Below are 26,149 nucleotides of genomic sequence, written 5' to 3'. Positions count from 1 at the left end.
AACACTCTTTGTTTGGAACTATCTTCCACTTTTAATCTATTTTAAAAATTATCTCTAAACACACACACACACACACACACATGCACACACACAATACCATGATCTTATTCTCTTTTATAATTGAGAAAAGGAGTATCAGAGAGGTTAAATCATTTGCCCCAAATCATGGAAATAGTAAATAGCAGATTTGAATATAATCATCTGACTACACAGCTAAATTCATGTTTCATATGAGTTAGATTTGTTCAAAATGGGACCATATAGTGATTTCCCCTACCTTTTTAATGCCCAAGTGGTTAATAATAATACTAACAAATAAACTTTTATTCTGTGCTTAGTATGTGTGAGGCATTTGTGAAGCACTTGATGTGTATCTCATTTGAACCTCACAGAAATCCCTAAGAGAATAGTTGCTTTGTCATCCTTATTTTAAAAATGAAGAAATTGAGGTTTACTTAGGTTGAGTAATTTGACCAAAGTCACACAACTTATAAACAGAACATCTAGAATCTTTTTAAAGATAATTTTTATTGAAATATAATATACACAGAGAAAAGTGCACAAATCCTATAGCTTGGTGTATAGCTTGATGAATTTGCATAAAGACAACATACCTGAGTAACTTGGACCCTGCTGAAGAAACAGAACATTACTAGCGTCCCAGGGACTCACTATGTCCTTTCTTAGTCACTGTACATCCAAAGAGTAACTATGACGCTGACTTTAATATTGTAGGTGAATTTTACATTTTTGAACTTTCTATAAGCCATTATACAGCTTTTATGTCTGAATTCTCTTGCTCAATATTTGTGAGCTTTATATATGGTGTTATATGTAGTTGTTTTTTCACTCATTGGTATATAATATTCCATTTTCTAAATTTTCACAATTTATCCATTCTGTTTGTGGTCATTTTGGATTGTTTCTAGTTTTTACTATTAAGAATAGTGCTGCCGTGTGCATTCTGACACGTCTTTTGCTGAATAAGTGTCCACATTTCTCTTGGGTATATATCTAGGAGTAGAATTGCTAGATATGTATATGTTCTGTTTTAGTAAATATTGTCAGTTTTCCAGAGTGATTTTACCAATTCACACTCCCACCTGCAGTTACTTTACATCCTCACCAACACTGTATCTTTTTCATTATAGCTATTCTGGTGGGTGTGTAGTAATATCTCACTGTGGTTTTAATTTGCATTTCCCTGATGATTAATAAAGTTGGGCAACTTTTTACATGTTAAGTGGACATTTTGATACTCTTTTTTATGAAGTGGTAGTCATGTCTTTTGCCCATTTTTCATTTGGGTTGTCTGCCCCTTTCTTAACAGAATATATTGGTTTTCCTTACCTCTGTCCCCTTTTTCTGAGACATGAACTTCTGACTCTTCTAGTTTTTATTCTGGCATTTATACTTCTCTTTATTCTAAACAATATGCATATACTACTGTGTTTTTATTCATCAATTTTAGAGCTTTTTGTTGATTTTCTATTATGATAGATGAGGATTTAGCTGTCATATACAGTCATCCCAACTTCCTTATCATAGTTATCTATATCTATATCTATCTATCTATATCTATATATATATATTTTAAAATCACTATTCAATATTCCTTTTTTCTTTTCCATCTCTTTGTCTTTTTGTTCTGCTTTCTGGGATTATTTTCTGAACCTTATCTTCCACTTGTACTATTGAATTTTGTTTTATATTTTTTTCTATCGTGTTTTTAATATCAGAAGCTCTTTTTAGTTCTATGAATATTGTTTTTTATGAAGAGTATCCTGTTTTTGTTTCATGGGTGCCATTACTTCTCATGTCTCTTTGAGGATAATGGTGGCTGTTTGGTTTTTTTCCTCCTACATCACTTGTATCTCCTTCAAGTTGCCTTTTTCTGTTTGTTTTGATCTCTATTTTCTCATGCTAGAGGCTTTCCTCTGATCTCTGGTAATCCTTGTTTGTCTGCTCCAGACTAAGAATGGATTATAAGAAAATTGCTTGGAAGATCTGAGTATGAAGTTGGGCCTTGTCCACTGAGGGCTTTACCTTAAGGTGATCTGGGTGGGCTGTTTGTTGGGAGAGCCCCTTTGGTTAGTATCTTTGGTTCTTTCCTCTTGAGCTGATCTGATTCCCAAAGAGTGCTCTTCTAATTGCCTGCCTGGTGAGTACAAGTCTATCTGCCTGTTATGAGAGTCAAACGGGGGGTGAAAAGAACTTTGGAGGAAGCACTTCTAAGCATTCCTTGAACGTTTCCAGGATGCTCTTCTCAACTGTGACAGTCATCCTTTAGTCCACCCATTATTTTACCCTTCCAAGCAAGCAAACCTCTGTTCTTTTACCTGGGTTGGGGAGATAGTTACCCATTAAATAGAGAGAGAATCTTGGGACTCTGATTCATCTTTTTTTTTTTAATTGAAGTATAGTTGATTTATAATGTTGTGTTAGTTTCAGGTATACAGCAAAGTGATTATATATATATTTACATATTATATATATATATATCCTTTTTCAGATTCTTTTCCCATATAGGTTATTACAAAATATTGATATAGTTCCCTGTGCTAAACAGTAGGTCCTTGTTGTTTATCTGTTTTATATACAGTCATGTGTATATGTTACTCCCAAATTCTTAATTTCTCCCCCTGCTCCCGCCCCCCACCTTTCCCCTTTGGTAACAATAAGTTTATTTTCTATGTCTGTGGGGACTCTCATTCTTAAATCAGTTTTACCCAGTTCTTGTTTTAGACCACCCCTTCTCCCCATTGAGAGATACCTAGTGCTGGCCTATCCCTGAACTTTTTGAGGATTCTCTAGTATAAATTGGGTTGGTTCTTACCTTTTCTTACTCTAATCTCAGGATTCAATTTTCTCAGGCCTGGTTAAGTCAGTTACCACTTGAATGTATTCTTTATAGCTTCTAAAATTTTACTTATTTCCTCTCTATTTCTGTCTTCTCTGTCATTGTGGGTTATCGTCACTGTCTCTACATATAAATATAAATTTATCTTTACTGTAGTTTCAGTGGGGTTTTGAGAAGGACTGAAATTATATGTTCAGTCTGCCATTTTATCCTAGTAGCTGCCAGGTATTTCTTGAAATGAAATTTGAGTAAGGCATTTGTGGACCTCTTGAAGTAATTCCAGGTTCTTTTGTAGGCCAAGGTTAGAAGTCTTAGACCTAGATAGACAGATCTAGCTTTTGACTGATTTTTTTTTTCCTGATGTGACCCAAACTAAATTCATCAGCTTCTCCCTCAAACCTAATCTTCTTCCAGAATTCTTAATCTCAGTAAATGAAACCCCCATTCACCTCTTCACACAAATGCAAATCAGTGGTGTCACTCTCCTGTTAAAACCTTTCAGGGGACTTCCTTTCCTTCCTAGGATCAAGATCAACATCCTTAACTTGGTTTATAGGTCTCTGGGTGTTCTTGGCCTGGGCTATTTCACCAGCCCCCTAACTCTGCACTTACCTTCTTGTTCCCCATGCATCAGTCATAGGGGCCTCCTTTTCAGATTGTTAGAGGAGCAGAACCACTTTATTCCTCAAGGGCTTTTGGGCCTGTGATTTCATTTGTCTGAAATGCTAATACTTATACTCCTCTCCATACTGACACACCAGTAACCATGCTCCCAGCTGCAATAATGCCCCAGACTAAGTCCATAGCTCTCATTCTGTGCTCCCACAGCACCCTATACTGCTTCTTCATAGTGTTTATCATAATTGTTTAATCGTATGCTAATTGTACGGTATTTGACCCCTCAACTAAATTTAAATTCCATGAGTTCAGTGGCTTGGTCTGTCTTGTTCACTGTTAGATCCCCAGCATTGAGTACAGTGCTTTACACACAGTGCATAAATACTTACTGAATTACAACCAAAACCAAATGAAACAAAAAAACAAGGAGAAGCTTTATGATATGCTAGAAAAAATCCTAGTTTATATATCAGACTAAATTCTAAGGTAACTGTGCTAGATGTGTCACTTTGAACAAGTAATTTTATGTCTCTGAGCCTCATTTTATTAATCTATGAATTGAGGAAGTGTGATTTACTGACCTTCAAGATCTTTCAACTCTGATTTGTTTCCCAAAGGGTCTCCTTCTTCCTCTTCTATGCATTTCTTATCCTGTTGACCTTTATTTTTTAAATTTCTTCTCCCACTTGATTCTCATCATTATTTGCTTCCCTATATTCTTTTTTTTCTCTTTACTGTCTATAATGTGAAATGTATCCCTCGATATCTGAACTCTCACCATTTAAATATTTGCTACGATCTCTTGGAAATTTTTAACTTAAAATTGACTATTCACATTGAAATATCATTGAAAGAAACTTGCATGTATGTTCCGGCCAAAAACATTAAGTTGCACATTAATCTGAGTGAGAGAATATGGAGTAGACTATTGTCCGTGAATCAGTTGTTTTCACAACAGGATTGTGTTTCGTGATAATGTTGTTTAAAGGTTTCAAGCAATCTAAATTATCTTTATCTTTTTTTTTTAGTATCTTTTTTAAAAATAAATTTATTTATTTATTTTTGGCTGTGTTGGGTCTTTGTTGCTGCGCACAGGCTTTCTCTCGGTGCGGTGAGCGGGGGCTACTCTTTGTTGCGAAGCGCGGGCTTCTCATTGTGGTGGCTTCTCTTGTTGCGGAGCACGGGCTCTAGGCACGCAGGCTTCAGTAGTTGTGGCACGTGGGCTTCAGTAGTTGTGGCTCGCAGGCTCTAGAGCGCAGGCTCAGTAGTTGTAGCGCACGGGTTTAGTTGCTCCGTGGCATGTGGGATCTTCCCGGACCAGGGCTCGAACCCCTGTCCCCTGCATTGGCAGGCGGATTCTTAACCACTGTGCCACCAGGGAAGCTCCAATTATCTTTTAAGATAATGGAAAAGCCTGTGAAAAGTAGGTGAGCCTAGGAGGATTAGAAAAGCTCTTATGTTAGGAAATGATAAAGGCTGAGAGACAAAAGACAAAAAGTTAAAAGATATAAACTTGGCTGTGCACATGTTCCAATGTACTATACATATGATTTTTACCTATTTGTGAGAAAAAATAAAATTATGAAAGTGATGTTAGTTTTTGAAACCTCATAGTTAATTTTATTTTGTTGTGCTATTTGCATTCATTATGCATCTTTAACAGATAATTGTTTCTTTACATTATAGAACACGTTTGCAGTAAAAAAGGAAAATGTAACTTGTATCCAATACCGTATATATGTGCAAATGTATTCACTAACAAGTTTATTACATATTAAATGATTTTGTATGTTTAGTTTTAATTTAGAAATTTTTGGTGGATTGTATAGGGGGGCTTAAGAATACTTAATATTGGGGGAAATTAATTGGGAGTTTTAGATGGGCTTGAACTGAATTATTCTTTTTCCACTTAAAATCAGAATATAGTCTCCGTTATGTGAAAATTTGCCATCCAACACATTTTCAGAAATGGACTAGATTTAGATAAGAGGGATGTACGTTCTATTTGTGTTGATCGTATTGAAGAGAAAATGCGAAATGCTTCCTTTTACTGCTTTATAGTCTCATATTTTAGTTGTTTGTTTCCCCTTACTCATTTGAGGTCATTGGTTTTTTGATAACAAGAAAGGTTTTTCACCTCTCATGTAAGTCAGCTGAGTTGTGTCAGGACCTAGCTGACAGAATTGGCTTGGTGACTTAGCAGTGAGTGACTGATAGGATTCTTTAGAGAAGCCTGCACATATTATCTCCTTGATAGTTTTCACTGTAAGCTCAGTGATTTGTGGTTCAAACAGGTCACAGTTCAGAAAAGATGCAAATTTAGGTCTGTGTTCTATTCCATTTGATACTGTGGAGAGAGGTAGAGCTATTAAAAAAATTTTTAATGCTGCCAAACTCTTGATAAGTTTTATTTTTTAATTCAGTCTGCCTTCTTCTACTCCCCTATAGTGAGATAATGACACAGTATTGGCAGTATAACCAATTGTGAAAACCCCAGAAACTGATCTCTCAATAGTGGTAAGCTATGTACTTTTTTTTTCCTTTCTCCTCTAAGAACCACATTCTTTTAAAAGCTCTACTTCTTTCCCCACAGCAGCTGCCCCTGAAGGAAAGCGATGAGATTCAATTCAAAAAGAGGCAGTCATGGGGGGTATATTAATATAGGAAGAGGTACTAAATATAACAAGAGGATTGAGTATTACATAGTGTTTGAGATTAATTCTTAGTATAGTTGTTTTTCTACCAGTAACAGGAACATGAGATACAAAAAGGATCTTGAGTTTTGATCATTTATACAACACCATGGCTATGTTTTAAGTGCCAGACTTATATTTTCTTACACTTTTCTTAAATTTGCACAGTGCTTGACTGTTTAAGAAAACTTGCATATAGACCCCCTTTTTTTCCTTCTAAGGATGAGTATATAAATGAATTATTCTATTTTGAGTATTTTCTGTTTTTCTGTTTAGGTAAAAGAGTATGAACTGTAGATGTGAGTGGTCTATTAGGATTGAAGAACAAGCTGTGATTGACTGCCATTTGTCATCTTAACATGGCATCATTCATAACATTCCATTCAGTTACCCAAGCCATATAGTTGCTTTAGCTGTGCTTGGCCCAGTGTGGCAATTATGGGACTTATTTCTTCTAATGCATATCTAAAAAGTGAAGGAAAAAGAAATGATCTGCTCTGCCTGCTGTTGCATGGCACGAGTGATCAGGTGCAGTGCAAACTGTGTACTAGTGATGTGGAAGGGAGAAGAAAGGTGGAACCATCATAGGAATTGCTTCCTAAACTAAAATTAGTTCTTCTGCGAAGAAAAGTGTTACCTTTATCAAGGAATAGTTGATAAAGAATGTTAAGTCAGTCGTGCCTTTAAGGAACTTACTGCGTTGTTATCAGTTAAGTGTGATGGAGCAGAGTTAGAATAACCCCCGTGCTTAGCCCCTGGTGCTGCTGAGACTGAGAGTGAGGCAGCAGAAGGGCTGTTTGCAAACCTTAGGCTAACGGAAATAATTCACCAGAAAGAAGAGTCATATGTTATCTCCTGCTTGTCTTGTCTTCTCTTCTCTTAAAAAGGGTGATGTTGAGCATAGGGAATTTCCTGACTAGCCACAAGTGATCCATTTTCTGGAAAAAAAAGACACAAACCTGTCTCTTAAGGGGAAAAAAACAGCAGTATTTATTGACGATGATAAAATTTAAGATCCAAAACAAAGATCAGTATTTTGGAAAACTTGAATCTGCCACATGGAGCTTGACAGCTTCCCAGTACTTAAAGACTTTTCTGATGATCAAGACTTTCTGAAGATTAATGAATGTGATTTTTTGATATTATGTAATGAAAAGTGTCAATGTTTGGAAGATCTGCAAAACTAAGTGAACCATTTTTTCCTAAATGATCAATGCAGAGTGCCCCAAAGTCATGCATACGGGTAAAAAGATCCATTCAAAGGGCAAGGTAGACCAATGATTTTTAACAGAGTATGAAAAGTTTATTGAAGTGGTGTCAAATTCCACAATTTACTTACTTTTAAGGAGCAACTGCTTGCCAGTTTTTGGTATAGTATTAGAAAAGACGAGCCACAGTTACCTGAAAATGCGATTAAAATACTCTTCCCTTTTCCAACTATATATCTGTGTGAGTCTAGATTTTCTACTTATACTTCAACCAAAACAACATAAAGCAAGAGACTAAAAGTTGAAACAGATACAAGAACCCAGCTGTCTTCTATTCAGCCAGATTTTAAAGAGATTTGCAAAACTTCAGTGTCACTCCTCTCACTAATTATTTTGTTTTGTTTGGAAAATAGTTTCATTTCATCAAAAATGTGTTATTTATGTTAACATGCAGTAAGTTTGTTATTGTTGTTAAATGAATAAATATTTAAAAAATTTCTCAGTTTTAATTTCTAATATGGTAAATATTGATAAATATAACCCACATAAATAAAATCTCTTTGAAAACAAAGAGAAACAAAATCTCAATTTTAAAAGTCTAAAGGGATCATGAGATCAAAAAATTTTGATAATTACTAGTCTACATGGTAATATCCAGTCTCAAAGAAGCACTCTCCAATGGGATTCACTGAGTAACCGCTGATTCTTTTTAATGTTTCTAAAATTATTCAATTTTTGTAATAAGGCCAGCATCCAGTATCCTTAGTATCCTTATGGGAATGGAACAGCACAAATATAAAATTTTTTTCCAGTTTTGCTATTAAGATTCTTATTTGTAATTCTAAGGTAGTTATCGTATTCTGTAGTGAATTTTAGATACTAAATGTAATTGGAAGTCAGAAATTAGAAGTGTGTCACCAGAGCAGGAGAGAAAGAGGGTGGGAGGGAGGAAAGGAGGGAGGGAGGGGAGGACTGGTAGAATTGGTAAAGTGAAATAAGGCAATAATCTGAGTTTGTCCTGTTAATATAGTCTCAGTAAACAGGCTTTACAAGTGTACTATTAAACCTTCATTTAGCCATGGAAGTGATGACAAGATAGAATGAATAAATTAAATTTATAGGTTTAAAAAAATTTATTTAAATTGTTACTTAAAGTGCCCTTCAAACCTTAATCCAGAAATGCTAAAAAGAACCAAAAAATCCTACTTATTCTAACTTCTTTCTTGTTTTCTTCCTTTTATGCATTCTTATAAAATGATCAAAATGTGGATAATAGAGAGTAGAAAAAAATGTGAAACTATAAAATTTATAACATGGCTAATCAACCTCATAATTTAGACTGACAGAAAAATGTAAAATATAGAAGTATTGCTCCCTATTTCATTCTACCTTTAGCCCTGGAGAGGAGTAATTTGGGGTCCCAAATATGCTTTATGAGACATTGTCTTGTTTCACAATACCGTGAAGAAACTAGGAACAAAGCTCCAGTTGGAGAAGGGGAGAGCATTAAGGGAGACTGTAAGAGAATTAACTCAGGATGACACAGGGAAGATAATTTAGGTTTTCTTAAATTCAGTGCTGATGCAGATTTATATTTTGTCAGGAAAACTGGGTTTCCTGCTGTAATACAGTTTCCTGTATTCTAATTTTATGGACAGAGTCTGTCAATGTCTTCTTGCTCAGTGTGGATCATAAGATTACTATTCAGATTTAATTGCAGGGGGCAGTTTAGGTCACCCACGGCCAACTTACATAAGAAGGTTAGTCATTTGAATGAAAACTTGTCTAGGCCACAAAACCACCACATTTCTACATAAAGTAGGTGCATCCCTCTCTGTTGAAGTGGTCTTGGTATTTGACTCTAAAAATAGGCCTACATTGTGGTAAAAATCTAACCCATTTGTTTATCCAAATCATGTGAAGAAAATCAGCTTTGACATGGCTTTTAAGTTCAGGCAAGAATCTTTTATCTGTGTCAAAAATGATTGAGTCAGTTCCTTTAAAGCTTTTTGTGATAATTTTAAGAAAATTTGAAGTATAAAGAAAACTTTAAATTAATTTAAATTCTTGAAATAAAAGAGTTAAGGGTAGGGAAGAGAGAGTTGGCGTGGAATGGAGAAGCTATCAACGCAGCATGTACTGGTTGTGCGAGGTTCAGAGGAGATAGAAGCGGAAAAACAAGGGGAAAAAGGAAAGACAGTGAACTTCTAAGAATTAGTAACATGTCAAGCCAAGCCCTGGTAATGTTATTAGTTCTTGAATTTTGAGTTATTTTGGAGGGTAGTTGATAAGTTCCCCAAGCGTGCAGAGCAACAAGTTTAGATAGACTTTTAGAGAGCAAAGAAGTTAAGCCAGAAGGAGCACTGAAGATAATATTGGGCACATAAGGGGATGCAAGAAGAGAGACATATACCTAATGCCCTAAGTACTAACTTCTTTACTTTCTACAGATCTCCAGCTATAGGTATGCATATTTGAATAATTATAGCATAAAAACATCTAGGAAATCATTTGAATTTCCTTGAAGTCAGTCAATACCAGGAATACCTATCATCCTGTGATAAAAAGACTAAAAGTCCTTAGAAAGTAATAGTAATAAAGATTCTCACCTAATAGGTAAAATGTGCTTATTTATTATTTACAACTCTCCTGCACTCATGGGTGTTTGTTTTCTAATTTCTTCAGTTTGAGGTGCTCCTCTAGTGTAATAATTAAATAGTAATAAGTAATGTATTTTAAATGTTTCCTGCAGTATATTCCTGAGAGGAATTAGTCCTTCATGGCTAAAGAACTTTTAATATATACTGAACTGTCATAAAAGCCTTACTCAATGGATCTAATGTGTACTTATGGTTAAAATATGTTCCAAGTTTTTCAACAGCCCAAATGAACAAACAGTTCATATTAAAGAGTTTTTAAGTGATTTTTTTGGATCTGACCCCTAAAGCAAAGGTAAAAAAAGCAAAAATAAACAAGTAGGACTATATCAAACTAAAAAGCTTCTGTACAGCAAAGGAAACCATCAACAAGATGAAATGGCAGCCTTCTGAATTGGAGAAAACATTTGCAAATCATATATCTGATAAGGAGTTAATATCCAAAATATATGAAGAACTCATACAACTCAGCAAAACAAACAAACACCCAAAACAGTCTGATTGAAAAATGGGCAGAGGATCTGAATAGACATTTTTCCAAAGAAAACATATAGATGGACAACAAGTATATAATAAGGTGTTGAGCTTCCCTAATCATCAGGGAAATGCAAATCAAAACCACAATGAGATATCACTCACACCTGTTAGAATGGCTATTATCAAAAAGACAAGAAATAACAAGTGTTGGCAAGGATGTAGAGAAAAGGGAACCCTCGTGCACTGTTGGTGGGAATGTAAATTAGTGCAGCCACTATGGAAAACAGTATAGAGGTTCCTCAAAAAATTAAAATGGAACTACCATTCAATCCAACAACTTCATTTCTGGGTGTTTTTCCAAAGAACGTGAAAACACTAATTGGAAAAGATATATACAATAGCCAAGATATGGAAACAACCTAAGTGTCCATTGGTGGATAAACAGAATACTACTCAGCCATTGGAAGAGATGAAATCTTGTCATTTATGACAACATGGATGGACCTTGAGGGTATTATGCTAAATGAAATAAGTCAGACAGAGGAAAACAAATACTGTATGACCTCACTTATATGTGGAATCTAAAAACCAAAACAAACAAACAAAACAAAACTCACAGATTCAGAGAACAGAATGGTGATTTCCAAGAGGAAGGGGGTGAAGGGGGGGTGGGTGAGGGGGTGAAAGGTTTCAAGAGGTACAAATTTCCACTTATAAGTCATGGGGATGTCAACTATAGCATGGTGATTATAATATTGCAGTGCATATTTGAAAGTTATCAAGAGAATAAATCTTAGAAAGTTCTCATCAGAAGAAAAAAAAATTTTTTTGTAACTTTTTATGGTGACAGATGGTAATTAGACTTATTGGGGTCATTATTTTGCAGTTTATACAAATATTGAATCATTACGTTGTACACTTGAAACTAGTATAATGTTACACGTCAATTATACCTTAATAAAAGAAAAAATTAAAGTAACAGGAAATGAGACGTTTAGAAGAGTTGAAACATTTAACTTTGATATTGTGTGCCTCCACCTTTAAGAGACATGATGGTAATATGTTTAGATCTTTCCTTGAGGAAATTGCCTTCTATGTTTTTAAGATCTTACTGGCCTCTAGTGGTAATATGATGCTGTAGTTTAACCATTTCTAAATCTTACAACTGACTAGAAACAAAGTTATTTTGAAGACATAGGCTGCCAATAACTCACTCCTTCAGTACTGGATCAGCAGCGCTCTTGAGTGTACATGCAATATCATCTTCTTCCTAAAGACTGTCTATCTTTTGTTCTTGTCTCTGAGTCATGCCCACCTCTTTCTTTTGAATGATACTAGTTTTGCTCTGAAGTGACCTCCCATTATTTTAGTGCATGTACAGTGGTGATTACTGTGTCAAGTTTGTACTAACAATTCTTCCTAGTGTCTCAGCCCTCTTTTCTTCAGACTATGGAGCAAAATTTTCCCTCTGTATATAACTTTTTATTTTCTTCAGAGGAATTTAAGTTTTCAGTTTACCATTTAGATTTATGTTTAGACCTCCTTACTTTGATTTTGAAGAATCTTACATTTGAACTACGAGTTTACCAAACATGGCAATGATTTGTCACTTTTGTTTTTTGTGTTTGTCACACAGATGTGAAAGGGCCACCTACCCATCGTCTGTCTTGTGGCCAGTCACCCTACACCGACACAACAACATGGGAGCGGAAGTACTGCATCCTCACAGACAGCCAGCTGGTGTTGCTCAACAAGGAAAAGGAGGTGAGGTGGATATTACTGAGAAAAGCTACTTCCCTTTTCTGACCAAATTCCTGAAATAATCTAGTTTTTATTTGCATCTTGATGAGTTGCATTTATGAAAATGGAGACTTTATGAAGGATACACTCTAAGTGGGTCTAAGGGGCTGCTGATGTCATCATGATGATACGTGATTGCCGCAAAGGCGTTATGTCAACAAGACAGGGCTGGATTTTCACTAAGGAATAGTGAAAGAGATATTGAGTTGAGTAATTTGCAATGCGAATGGGTTGGATTGTGTAGACCTGGCCCTGAAAGTGGTCCAGAGAGGCTATTGGAAATTATATCAGTCTAGCTCCTCGCAAGTAACAAATAGCACAGTCAGCAGATTAATTGAAAGAGGTTTAACGAAGGGACTATACAGAGGCATGGGCAGCATAGGGGACCCATCAGATGGGGATAAAGTACCCATGAACTGGCAACAGCAGAAAGCAGTTATCACCCTAGACCTTCAGGGCAAGGGAAGGGAGCAATGTTTCTGGAACCCAGAGAACTGTAGTTGCATGAAAGGGCTGCATAGCAGTTGCTATGGCTATACACAAAAGAACACAGCCTCTACCAAAACAAAAATGACCAGCAGGGAGGAAGCAAGGGAGAACAGACACACCAGGTCTCTTTCCTGCTTTCTGATTTCTTGCCAGTGTTACCTACTGGCCAAACCTAACTTGAAGCGAAAGGAAAAGATTGCTTTTGATGTGTTCTGTAGAGATTTGTTTCCTGAAGCACAGCAAGGGAGAGACGGGCAGAGAGTAGATCTGGAGAGGCAGACAGAATGTAATTAGCACAGACATCTAGTTCTAGGTAAACTTTCTGTTCTTGTAAGTGAAAAAACCCTTGAACTTATCATATACTAGTACTACTTTACTGCTCAAACTATTACAGTGTACAAATCCTTCCACATCCAAATAATTCATTTGCTTATTGGTGATTTATTGGATAGTTGACTTGGTAAGGCCAAAAAACCATCCTACTCCCGAGCTCCACAACATAAAAAAATTAGTATGATCTTGACAAGAAGAGGGATAATGGGAGGGGAGGAGAAGAAGAGATCTCATTCAATGATGGAGAAAGATTAATTGCCAAAAATATATATAAATAACTAGAAAGCTGTAGGTAGAATATCAATTTCATAAGCCATCCCTCTGGAAAAGTTAGTTCAGAGGAAGCAGTGCACAAAAAACACATTTCTTAATTCTAGTCTGTGGATCTCTACCTCCCTCTTCTCTTCTCTCTCTCCTCCCCCTCTGTCCCTTTTCTTTTGCATCTCTTCTCTTACTCAGCATTCTTTAACATCGTAAAGGCAAGGTCATAGCAATAAAGCAATTTCAGTTTCTTCTTTTATTTTCATAGGCAGTTCTTCCTTGCAAGGGCCTGGCTAATGTGCCCTCTATGAACCTGGTTATTCTTTTTCTCCAACCATTGAAAAATGTCCCTTACTTTTGTTACCATCTCCCTACCCATGACCCTTTTCCAGTATTGTAATATAATTAAACTTAATTTTATTAAAATAATTCAATAAAGATCAGCCCTTTCTGGAACAGTATAGTACATGTTGCTTTGTTTCTATTAAGTAGATACATAATAAAAATTGGTAGAGTGAATATTAGTGTAGAATATTTCTAATTATCCAATTTGAATAGACAGATAATTTAACACGTGCATTTAAACCAATCGAATCTGTCAGCAGTCTTTTATCAGAGCTATTAATAAGGAGTGAAATGAACATATCATCTGCCATCTTTTTGCCCTTACCTACATTTTATTCAATTAGTAATGTAAGAAATGATATAGCCTAAAGATAGATAGCATAAGGTCAAGAGCATTCCTTATCTAGAACCAAGATATAATACATGGATTAAATATTACTGATCAATTGAGTAATCCAGGCTTGGGCTCCCTTTAGTCCCATAAAATAACTGTCCATGATGAATGATTTCTAAAACAATTTCTTATGTACTTTATCGCTTTTTATGCCAGCCATCAAGAGTAGCCCTAGACATCTGGGGAACCCCTCATTTTCTCTTCTGCATATCGCTCTGTAAATCCTCTTTTCTGTCCCTGCCTTCCACTCATCCTTTCCCACCTCTTGAAACCCTTTGTCTATGCCCTCTGCAACTCACAGTCCATCATCAGCCAAATCAGCTGTTTCTTCCACCCCTTTTCTGAAGCAGTTCCTTCACTTCTTGGTCTCGTGAGAACCAGTAGCTTTCCTGAGGACACTGTCATCTGTGAAGTTCTGTCAAGTGATGGCTGGTTTTTTCCCACAGCCTTCATACCATGCTGCCTGTAGTAGGCATCCTTCTCCTTTCATGGCTGCTTCCTGTCTATTCTCCCTCATTTTCCCTATAAAGCCCGGACTCTGAGTCCCATGTTGTAGTCATCTTCCAGCCCCACCCCCGGCCCCCATCATTTCTCCTCATTTCTTGTTGATTTTAGCTCCTGGCTCATTATCATTATTTCCAGCACTACGCCAGCCTTAACTTGTGAGGATTCCAATATCTGCAGAGATGATTCTTTCAACACACTGGCTCTAAGTTCCTTGAACTCCTCTCCTCCAAGAATCTTTTCCTCTACCCTGCCTCATTGCTACAACTTCTCAATATTCTCAATTGTGTGCATCTTACTGTCTGACCTCCTATCTTTCTAGCTCATCCCTTTTTCCAACAGTTTTTCAATCCTTTGGGACCTATGGGCCATTGATCCTGTCACCTTTTCTGCCCCTCATACCTCTGATATCCTCTCTTCCCTCTTCTCCCAGCTTGAATTCCATGGTCAGTCATTTTAATCTTTGCATACTATTTCCTTGCCCTTTTTTTGCATCATCATACTCGCTTGGCAATGTGATAGGTCAGTTAAATCCTGCTCCTCATCTATCCTGCCCTGCTTCCATGCAGCATAATGTGTCTGGAGAAAATCACTCCACCCTGCTGACAGTCTTTAAACTAATGGCTACAAATCTCATGTGAGCCTCTAATGCTGCTTGGCAATCACAAAACATTTCCTAGTCCAATTACTTTCCAACTCTACTGGACTAGTGCTTCTCAATCTACGTGTGGTAAAGGACCAAGTTTTTCCCTACCTCATCATGAACAATAAAATACAATAATATGAATTGTGAAGAAAAATGAAGTTTTAAAAAGACAAAAGTCTAAGTCCAAATTTTTATTAGATTGAACAAAAATGAAATTACAGTTCAATAATAATCATAACATAGGAAAAGAAGGAATAGAATTACAAAAATTGTACATGTTCATGGAGAGTGTGCTGTACAATGAGATGAATCCACTGATCACACCAGGCACAATTCTCAATTTCTGTGTTGCTAAATTGTTTATTGTGGACCATTAACAAACAGTTTGCAGAACAGCACAGGACCTTGCACCACACTTGGAGTAGCACAATCCAGGATGATTTCTAAGATGATTTTTCATGCTTCCTCTTCTATTCTAATTCCTTGTCTATTACCCTCACTTATAGCTGATTACTTTGCTGCTTATTTCAATGAGAAAATTCAGCCACTCAAAAGAGAGCTCTTTTACCATGTCTACCCATCCACCAGCAACTATTTCCTTATACTCTGATTTCCCTCTTTTCACTGTGGTTGGATTGCCTACAATCCAACTGTCAGCCCCTCCCCTTGTGCCCATTCTTGCCTATTCAGGAATGTGTCAATAGCAGTTCTCCCTTACCTCTTTTACATCTTCAACTCTCTGTTCTCTACTAGACCGTTCCCATCAGCATGCTATTATTTCTCCCATCTTAAAAGAAAAAATGAGCCTGCATTAATCTCACTTCTACCGCCAGTTACCACCCCTTTCTTTGCTTCCTTTACCAGCAAAAATTCTGGTAACTTCTAAACTCACTGTCTCTAATTCTTCTCTCATTCTCTCTTAAACCTACTTCATTCATACTCTGACCTATACCACCTTGTGAAAATTGCTCTTGTTAAGCTCACTGGTGACCTCCACATTGCTAAATTCAGTGGTCAGTTCTCACTTCTTGTCTTACTTAATCTGTTAGTGGCATTTAATGCAGTTGATCACTCATTCCTTCTCCTAGAACCACTTTCTTCACTTGGCTTCCATGACACTGTGCTGTCTTAGTTTTCTTCCTGTCTCTCTGGCAGTTCCTTCTGAGTCATCTTTGCAGATTTCTCTTCTACTCTCCAAATCTCAACAGGGGAGTGCTACAGAGTTCAGTCCGTGGACCTCACTTCTTTAGGAATCTCTTCCAATCTTATGACTTCAAATACCCTCTAAAGCTGATGATCTTAATTTTTTATCTCAATCCTACACATCTCTCTTCTCTAGACTCATATATCCGTCTGTCCATTATACACCTCTACTTGGATATGGCTTCGTGACTGTTTTAAGCACATCGGGCATGTTCCTGCCTCAAGACCTTAGCCTTGGCTTTTCCCTCAGATATTTGCATGACTTACTTTCTCACCTCCTTCAACTCTTTGCTTGCATATCACCTGCTCAATAAGCCCTACTCTCACCAACTTATTCAAAATTGCAACCCCTCCCTGTATCTCCATTCAGAACTTCCGATCTAATTACCTGGCTGTATTTTTTTTCCCCTATAGCATTTACCACCTTCTAAAATGCTATATAATTTATTTATTATGTTTATTGTCTCTTTTATATAAGCTTTTAGGGCAGGGATTTTGTCTGGTTTTTTTCAGTGCTATATCCCTCAGTGCTTAGAACAGTTCCTGACACATAAGTAAATTCTAACAAATATTTGTTGAATAAATTTTGAAAAAGCCACATTATAAACTTTGATTCCTGAATATCCATTTTTTAAATTTAAGTTTGAGAGGAGACGAACCTTCTATCTTTTCTTTCTTATGTGATAAGTCTTCCCACAACAAGAGGTGTAATTACATATTTTTTCTAAGACTGGATAATAAAAGAGGGGAAAAATAATCCATAAGATGCTTTTCCATTGTTGAATATGAAATTCCATCTTTATTTATTGAGCATCTGTTAGGTGTAAAGTATTGTGGTTGCAAAGATGCAGTTTGTCGGGAACACATTGAGGTAAATTAAAAGTTAAAACTGTTCAGAACTAGATACAGAGGTGGTGGTTGCACAACATCATGAATGTACTAAATGTCACTGCATTATTCACTTTACAGTGGTTAATTTTATGTTACGTGAATTTCACCTCAGTACAATTTTTTTAAAAAGATTATTACATTACCACAAGGGAAAGATTAACTAAGATATTGCCTGGGGTGAGTTATCGTTTAAAGTAGAGAATGCCAAAAAAGTATCTACAGATAAATTTATGATTGAGCCATGTCTTTAGGGACAAATAGAAGCTCACTTGGAGGAAAAGAAGGGAAAGATATTCCATGTATATATAAAGATACAAAGTCAAGAAACATCTTATATCTCTTTGGCAAACTGCAAAATGTTCAGAATTCTTGGAATATAATTTGCAAGAGGAAAAATGATAGCTGGCAAGAGCTGAATAATAAAGTGCCTTGAAGGCCATGCTAAGGAATTTGGACTTTATTCTAGAAATGATTTGGACCATGGAAAGGTATTTAACAGGGCAATGACATCATCACATTTACTTCTTAGAAAAGTAACTCTGTTGATCACGTGGAAAATTGAGTGAAAGGGATCGGAAGGAAATAGATGAGTTATGTTATTGCAATAGACCAGGTAAGGGATGACAAGTTTACGCAGTTTAATGCCCTGAGACATGTATGTTCTACCACTATAAGTTGGAGAAACTGGATTAAATCTCTAGGATAAGAAAATGTTAAGGCATTGTTATACCTGCTACTTGAATTTTATTTAATATTCTGTTAATTTCATGATAGGAAAAGTTTAGAAATCCTTTTTTTTTTTTTTCCTTCTTTGTGGAAGGACCAGAATATGCTGTCACTCTTTTTACCTTCCACCCACATTATCATGAAGAATATAACTCTTATCTTTGGAGTTTTGCGTTGAACAATTTAGAATTCCTTGAAACAAGGACTTTAAGGAATTTCCTGCTAAAATTATCTTAAAAAGCTGTTTTAAACCTTAACCAACTAATCACAGGGGTGTTTATTGCTGTATTAATAAGATCAATTAAGAGGGTTCTGTAAGGGTTTAAACTGAATCCTTAGCCAGGCACTTTTGGAATGTGGGAGGATTATATTAGTCTAGTATCACTCATGTATTCACTGTGTGGGATCTTTTAATGCTGTCTCTTAACTCTGCATGTTTCCTGTCAGAAATGGGAAAAAGTTTGCTTGGGCAATGTACATGGGAAGAGTGTTAAGTACACTAGTTTCCAAAATGGGAATGTAACAGAAGAGTACATCTGGGCAGAATGCTGAAAGAGGTGCCAGGAGTATCACCTTGAGAAATGATTCACTGATTCAGTAAATTGCTTCATGCAAGTTGTGCCAAATAGACATTGCTTATGTGTTATGAATTTACTTCCCTGCCCGGATGCCAGGATAGGCCCCAGCTGGCTTGGCACCAACCCGTTCAAAGAGGACATAGGAGGCCATTTGAATTCCATTTTGCTTGCAAGAGATAAGACCAAATAAACTAGAGATTAAGGAGTTGAGGGAAATGGTAGAGAAGATAATCATGAACTCCCCAGGGTGCAGCCAGTATAAAAATACAAAAGAAAGCTGAATTTGTGAGCTCCTTTCTTTTGGCAGTAACAAGGCATTAAGAATGGTAAATGTGGCTCCTTTTTTCTTCAGTCAGACTCTACTTTCTGTATTTGGAATTTTAAAAGCTTGATGCTAGTGTAAAGGCAGCAAGGTAGTAATAATGCAATTTCAAAATATTTTAAAATATTTTTCATGATTTTGGAAAACAGTATTTACACTCAGATATATTGATGAAAATAGCAGTTAGCCTTTGTGCAAGCAGCTAAAATCAAGTGTTATTTATCCTGGGGTAAACTACCCATGGCATATTTCATTCAGAACTACTTTCAAGTTATTCAGCAGATACATAATGTGCCCCTGTATGTGAATTCACTGTTAGGAGTTACAAAGAATAAGACACAATTCTTTCCCCTCTCCCCAGTACCAAATTTGGTTGTGGGAATAGGAAAAATAATTTTAAAATGGCATTTGATAAATAGCACAAGTAAACTGGATAGACTAAAAGAAAGAAATCCATTTATTCTAAAGCACTGTAGTCTGTGTCATTAAGATGCTATATTGACAATGGGCAATTACCAAAGGAAGCTTAAGAAAGGAAGGGGATCAAAGTTATGTGTTATGAATATTAATCTGTAAGATGTATTGGAAGAGGGAAAGGTAGGAAGGAGACAGACCAATTAAGAGACTACTATTCCTCTGATCTAAAAACTTGAATTGTTTCCCAGTGCTTCCTGAATTATTCATGGCCTGGTATTAAAGCCCTCCCATGTGGTTATAATATATTTTGGTGTTCTCCCACTTCTTCCCCTTAAGAGGCTGTAGCTAAATTGGCCTACTCCTGGTTCCAAATACAGTAAAAAAATAGTATGCCTACCAACTTCTTGGCTGATGTTATGTTATTTCCTTTGCCTAAAATGGCCCCCATCTCTACCCATCAAATATTCATTTATTCATTTGTGAGTTGGAGCTGTTTTAAGGTTTGGAGATTTACTGGTAAGTTAAGATGTTAACTTATGTGGAATTAGTTGCACAAATAAGTAATTATGATTCCATGTATAAGTATAGTGCCAGAGAAAGATCTATTATTGGAGGAACCTCAGGGAGGTGTACCTTAACCTCCCTTAGGGAACTGATAGAAAGGAAGGTTCCTGGAAGAAGCAATGCCTGTCCTAAGCCTTAGGATGGTTAGGAGTTTACCTTGCAGGTATAGAATAGAAAAGAAAGTGAGGGAAAATATTTCAGGCTGAGAGGACAAACTAAGCAAAGGCATTGAACTATAACATAAGGAATATGTTAGGGAAATGCAAGCAATTTGGTGTTCCTAGTATGTAAAGTCTAAAGCTGGTTACTTATACAGTGGCCAGATTGTGGAAAACCTGGTATACTATATCAGGGAACTTGCACTTGCTCTGTAAGACATTAGTTTCAAAACACTCTTTTAGCAGAACAACGCCTTTTGTAGAAAAGCTTATGCAGAAGCCCTGTACAACAGATAAACTCCGAATTATGCTCTGGTTGAAGCAGAGAGATATGTCCCTTGTCACATGCACACACAAACATACCATCACTTCTTTGAAAAACACTGCAAAGGAAAGCAACTGAAGGCCTTTAAGTCTCAGAATGACTGGTAAGTTAAGCTGTTAACTTATGTGGAATTAGTTGCACAAATGAATAATTATGATTCCATGTATAAGTATAGTGCCAGAGAAAGATCTGTTATTGGAGGAATCTCACGGAGGTGTACCTTAAATGATTATAACTGCATTTTAGAAATATTCTGGTAACTATGTGAAGGATAGATTTAAGGGGCAGAATATCACCAGTGAAGAGACTGTATTAGTAGTTTGGATAAGAGAGAATAAGAGGCTTTTGATACCAGCTGTGTTGGAGTAACTGGTACAAGACTAGCCCTCCCATTGCAAACAAAATAAGACTGAACCAAAAATATATACATAGCAGCCAGAGATTGGTTTAACGTGGTGGAGTAGAAGGACGTGCGCTCACTCCCTCTTGCAAGAGCACCGGAATCACAACTAACTGCTGAACAGTCATCGACAGGAAGACACTGGAACTCACCAAAAAAGATACCCCACATCCAAAGACAAAGGAAAAGCCACAGTGAGACGGTAGCAGGGGCACAATCACAATAAAATGAAATCCCATAACTGCTGGGTGGGTGACTCACAAACTGGAGAACACTTGTACCACAGAAGTCCACCCACTGGAGTGAAGGTTCTGAGCCCCACGTCAGGCTTCCCAACCTGGGGGTCCGGCAACGGGAGGAAGAATTCCTAGAGAATCAGACTTTGAAGGCTAGTGGGATTTGATTGCAGGACTTCGACGGGACTGGGAGAAACAGAGACTCCACTCTTGGAGGGCACACACAAAGTAGTGTGCGCATCGGGAATCAGGGGAAGGAGAAGTGACCGCATAGGAGACTGAACCAGACCTACCTGCTAGTGGTGGAGGGTCTCCTGCAGAGGTGGTGGGTGGCTGTGTCTCACCATGAGGACAAGGAAACTGGCAGCAGTTCTGGGTAGTACTCCTTGGTGTGAGCCCTCCCAGAGTCCGCCATTAGCCCCACCAAAAAGCCAGGTAGGCTCCAGTGTTGGGTCGCCTCAGGCCAAACAACCAACAAGGAGGGAACCCAGCTCCACCCATCAGCAGACAAGCAGATTAAAGTTTTACTGAGCTCTGCCCATCACCAGTCCCTCCCACCATGAAACTTGCACAAGCCTCTTATATAGCCTAATCCAACAGAGGGCAGACAGCAGAAGCAAGAAGAACTGCAGCCCTGCAGCCTGTGGAACAAAAACCACATTCACAGAAAGATAGACAAGATGAAAAGGCAGAGGGCTATGTACCAGGTGAAGGAACAAGATAAAACCCCAGAAAAACAACTAAATGAAGTGGAGATAGGCAACCTTCCAGAAAAAGAATTCAGAATAATGATAGTGAAGATGATCCAGGACCTCGGAATAAGAATGGAGGCAAAGATCGAGAAGATGCAAGAAATGTTTAACAAAGACCTAGAAGAATTAAAGAACGAACACGCAGAAGAATTAAAGAACAAACACACAGAGATGAACAATGCAATAACTGAAATGAAAAATACACTAGAAGGAATCAATAGCAGAATAACTGAGGCAGAAGAACGGATAAGTGACCTGGAAGACAGAATGGTGGAATTCACTGCCGCAGAACAGAATAAAGAAAAAAGAATGCAAGGAAATGAAGACAGCCTAAGAGACCTCTGGGACAACATTAAACACAACAACATTCGCCTTATAAGGGTCCCAGAAGGAGAAGAGAGAGAGAGAAAGGACCCGAGAAAATATTTGAAGAGATTATAGTCAAAAACTTCCCTAACATGGGAAAGGAAATAGCCACACAAGTCCAGGAAGCGCAGAGAGGCCCATACAGGATAAACCCAAGGAGAAACACGCCGAGACACATAGTAATCAAATTGACAAAAATTAAAGACAAAGAAAAATTATTAAAAGCAACAAGGGAAAAATGACAAATAACATACAAGGGAACTCCCATAAGGTTAACAGCTGATTTCTCAGCAGAAACTCTACAAGCCAGAAGGGAGTGGCATGATATATTTAAAGTGATGAAAGGGAAGAACCTACAACCAAGATTACTCTACCTGGCAAGGATCTCATTCAGATTCGATGGAGAAATCAAAAGCTTTACAGACAAGCAAAAGCTAAGAGAATTCAGCACCACCAAACCAGCTCTACAACAAATGCTAAGGGAACTTCTCTAAGTGGGAAACACAAGAGAAGAAAAAGACCTACAAAAACAAACCCAAAACAATTAAGAAAATGGTAATAGGAACATACATATTGATAATTACCTTAAAACTGAATGGATTAAATGCCCCAACCAAAAGACACAGGCTCGCTGAATGGATACAAAAGCAAGACCCATATATACGCTGTCTACAAGAGACCCACTTCAGACCTAGGGACACATACAGACTGAAAGTGAGGGGATGGAAAAAGATATTCCATGCAAATGGAAATCAAAAGAAAGCTGCAGTAGCAATACTCATATCAGATAAAATAGACTTTAAAATAAAGAATGTTACAAGAGACAAGGAAGGACACTACATACTGATCAAGGGATCAATCCAAGAAGAAGATATAACAATTATAAATATATATCCACCCAACATAGGAGCACCTCAATACATAAGGCAAATGCAAACAGCTATAAAAGAGGAAAGTGACAGTAACACAATAATAGTGGGGGACTTTAACACCTCACTTACACCAATGGACAGATCATCCAAACAGAAAATTAATAAGGAAACAAAAACAGCAGATTACACTTTCTTCTCAAGTGCACATGGAACATTCTCCAGGATAGATCACATCTTGGGTCACAAATCAAGCCTGAGTAAATTTAAGAAAATTGAAATCATATAAAGCATCTTTTCTGACCACAACGCTATGAGATTAGAAATCAGTTACAGGGAAAAAAACACAAACACATGGAGACTAAACAATACGTTACTAAATAAGCAAGATATCACTGAAGAAATAAAAGAGGAAATCAGAAAATACCTAGAGACAAATTACAACGAAAACACCACGATCCAAAACCTATGGGATGCAGCAAAAGCAGTTCTAAGAGGGAAGTTTATAGCAATACAAGCCTACCTCAAGAAACAAGAAAAATCTCAAATAAACAATCTAACCTTACACCTAAAGGAACTAGAGAAAGAAGAACAAACAAAACCCAAAGTTAGTAGAAGGAAAGAAATCATAAAGATAAGAGCAGAAATAAATGAAATAGAAACAAAGAAGACAATAGCAAAGATCAATAAAACTGAACACTGGTTCTTTGAGAAGATAAACAAAATTGATGAACCATTAGCCAGTCTCATCAAGAAAAAGAGGGAGGGGACTCAAATTAGTAAAATTAGAAACGAAAAAGGAGATGTTACAACAGACACCGCAGAAATACAAAGCATCCCAAGAGACTACTACAAGCAACTCTATGCAATAAAATGGACAACCTGGAAGAAATGGACAAATTCTTAGAAAGGTATAACCTTCCAAGACTGAACCAGGAAGAAATAGAAAATATGAACAGACCAATCACAAGTAATGCAATTGAAACTGGGATTAAAAATCTTCCAACAAACAAAAGCCCAGGACCAGATGGCTTCACAGGTGAATTCCATCAACTTTTAGAGAAGAGCTAACACCTATCCTTCCCAAACTCTTCCAAAATAAAGCAGAGGAAGGAACACTCCCAAACTCATTCTATGAGGCCACCATCCCCCTGATACCAAAACCAGACAGACATACTACAGAGAAAAAAAAATTATAGACCAATATCACTGATGAATATAGATGCAAAAATCCTCAACAAATACTAGCAAACAGAATCCAACAACACATTAAAAGGATCATACACCATGATCAAGTGAGATTTACCCTAGAAATGCAAGGATTCTTCAATATACGCAAATCAGTGTGATACACCACATTAACAAATTGAAGAATAAAAACCATATGATCATCTCAATAGATGCAGAAGAAGCTTTTGACAGAATTCAACACCCATTTGTGATAAAAACTCTCCAGAAAGTGGGCATAGAGGGAACCTACCTCAACATAACAAAGCTCATATACAACAAACCCACAGCAAACATCATTTTCAATGGTGAAAAACTGAAAGCATTTGCTCTAAGATCAGGAACAAGACAAGGATGTCCACTTTTGCCACTGTTATTCAACATAGTTTTGGAAGTCCTAGCCACAGCAATCAGAGAAGAAAAAGAAATAAAAGCAATACAAATTGGAAAAGAAGAAGTAACACTGTCACTGTTTGCAGATGACATGATACTATACATAGAGAATCCTAAAGATGCCACCAGAAAACTAGAGCTACTCAATGAATTTGGTAAAGTTGCAGGATACAAAATCAATGCACAGAAATCTCTTGCATTCCTATACACTAATGATGAAAAATCTGAAAGAGAAATTAAGGAAAGACTCCCGTTTACCACTGCAACAAAAAAATAAAATCCCTGGAATAAACCTACGTAGGGAGACAAAAGACCTGTATGCAGAAAACTATAAGACACTGATGAAAGAAATTAAAGATGATACCAACAGATGGGGAGATATACCATGTTCTTGGATTGGAAGAATCAGTATTGTGAAAATGACTATACTACCCAAAGCAATCTACAGATTCAATGCAATCAAATTACCAATGGCATTTTTTACAGAAGTAGAACAAAAAATCTTAAAATTTGTATGGAGACAAAGAAGACCCTGAATAGCCAAAGCAGTCTTGAGGGGAAAAAACGGAGCTGGAGGAATCAGACTCCCTGACTTCAGACTATATTACAAAGCTACAGTAATCAAGACAATATGGTACTGGCACAAAAACAGGAACATAGATCAATGGAACAAGATAGAAAGCCCAGAGATAACCCCATGCACCTATGGTCAACTAATGTATGACAAAGGAGGCAAGGATATACAATGGAGAAAAGACAACCTCTTCAATAATGGTGCTGGAAAACTGGACAGCTACATGTAAAAGAATGAAATTAGAACACTCCCTAACACCATACACAAAAATAAACTCAAAATGGATTCGAGACCTAGATGTAAGAACGGACAGTATAAAACTCTTAGAGGAAAACATAGGAAGAACACTCTCTGACATAAATCACAGCAAGATCTTTTTTGATCTACCTCCTAGAGTAATGGAAATAAAAACAAAAATAAACAAATGGGACCTAATGAAACTTAAAAGTTTTTGTACAGCAAAGGAAACTACAAACAAGACGAAAAGACAACCCTCAGGATGGGAGAAAATATTTGCAAACGAATCAACGGACAAAGGATTAATCTCCAAAATATATAAACAGCTCATGCAGCTCAATATTATAAAAACAAACAACCCAATCCAAAAATGGACAGAAGACCTAAATAGACATTTCCCCAAAGAAGATATACAGATGGCCAAGAAGCACATGAAAAGCTGCTCAACATCACTAATTATTAGAGAAATGCAAATCAAAACTACAATGAGGTGTCAACTCACACCAGTTAGAATGGGCATCATCAGAAAATCTACAATCAACAAACGCTGGAGAGGGTGTGGAGAAAAGGGAACTCTCTTGCACTCTTGGTGGGAATGTAAATTGATACAGCCACTATGTAGAACA

The 26,149-nt window shown here is 36.9% G+C and overlaps 1 protein-coding gene across 2 annotated transcripts in view; it reads left to right on the top strand.

Moving 5' to 3' along the window:
• The window catches only part of RASAL2 (RAS protein activator like 2), a 376,664-nt gene that overhangs the window by 172,619 nt on the left and 177,896 nt on the right, over positions 1-26,149 (top strand). For both annotated transcript variants that reach the window (XM_061183077.1, XM_061183076.1), the window contains exon 2: positions 12,150-12,277. In XM_061183077.1, the coding sequence (XP_061039060.1) occupies positions 12,150-12,277 (128 nt within the window). The remainder of the gene's footprint in view (positions 1-12,149; positions 12,278-26,149) is intronic.

This window comes from Eubalaena glacialis, chromosome 3, assembly GCF_028564815.1.
Source record: "Eubalaena glacialis isolate mEubGla1 chromosome 3, mEubGla1.1.hap2.+ XY, whole genome shotgun sequence".
In the NCBI taxonomy this organism is placed as follows: domain Eukaryota; kingdom Metazoa; phylum Chordata; class Mammalia; order Artiodactyla; family Balaenidae; genus Eubalaena; species Eubalaena glacialis.
The sequence above is the reverse complement of the archived record's forward strand: the minus strand, read 5'-3'. Positions and strand labels throughout refer to the sequence as shown.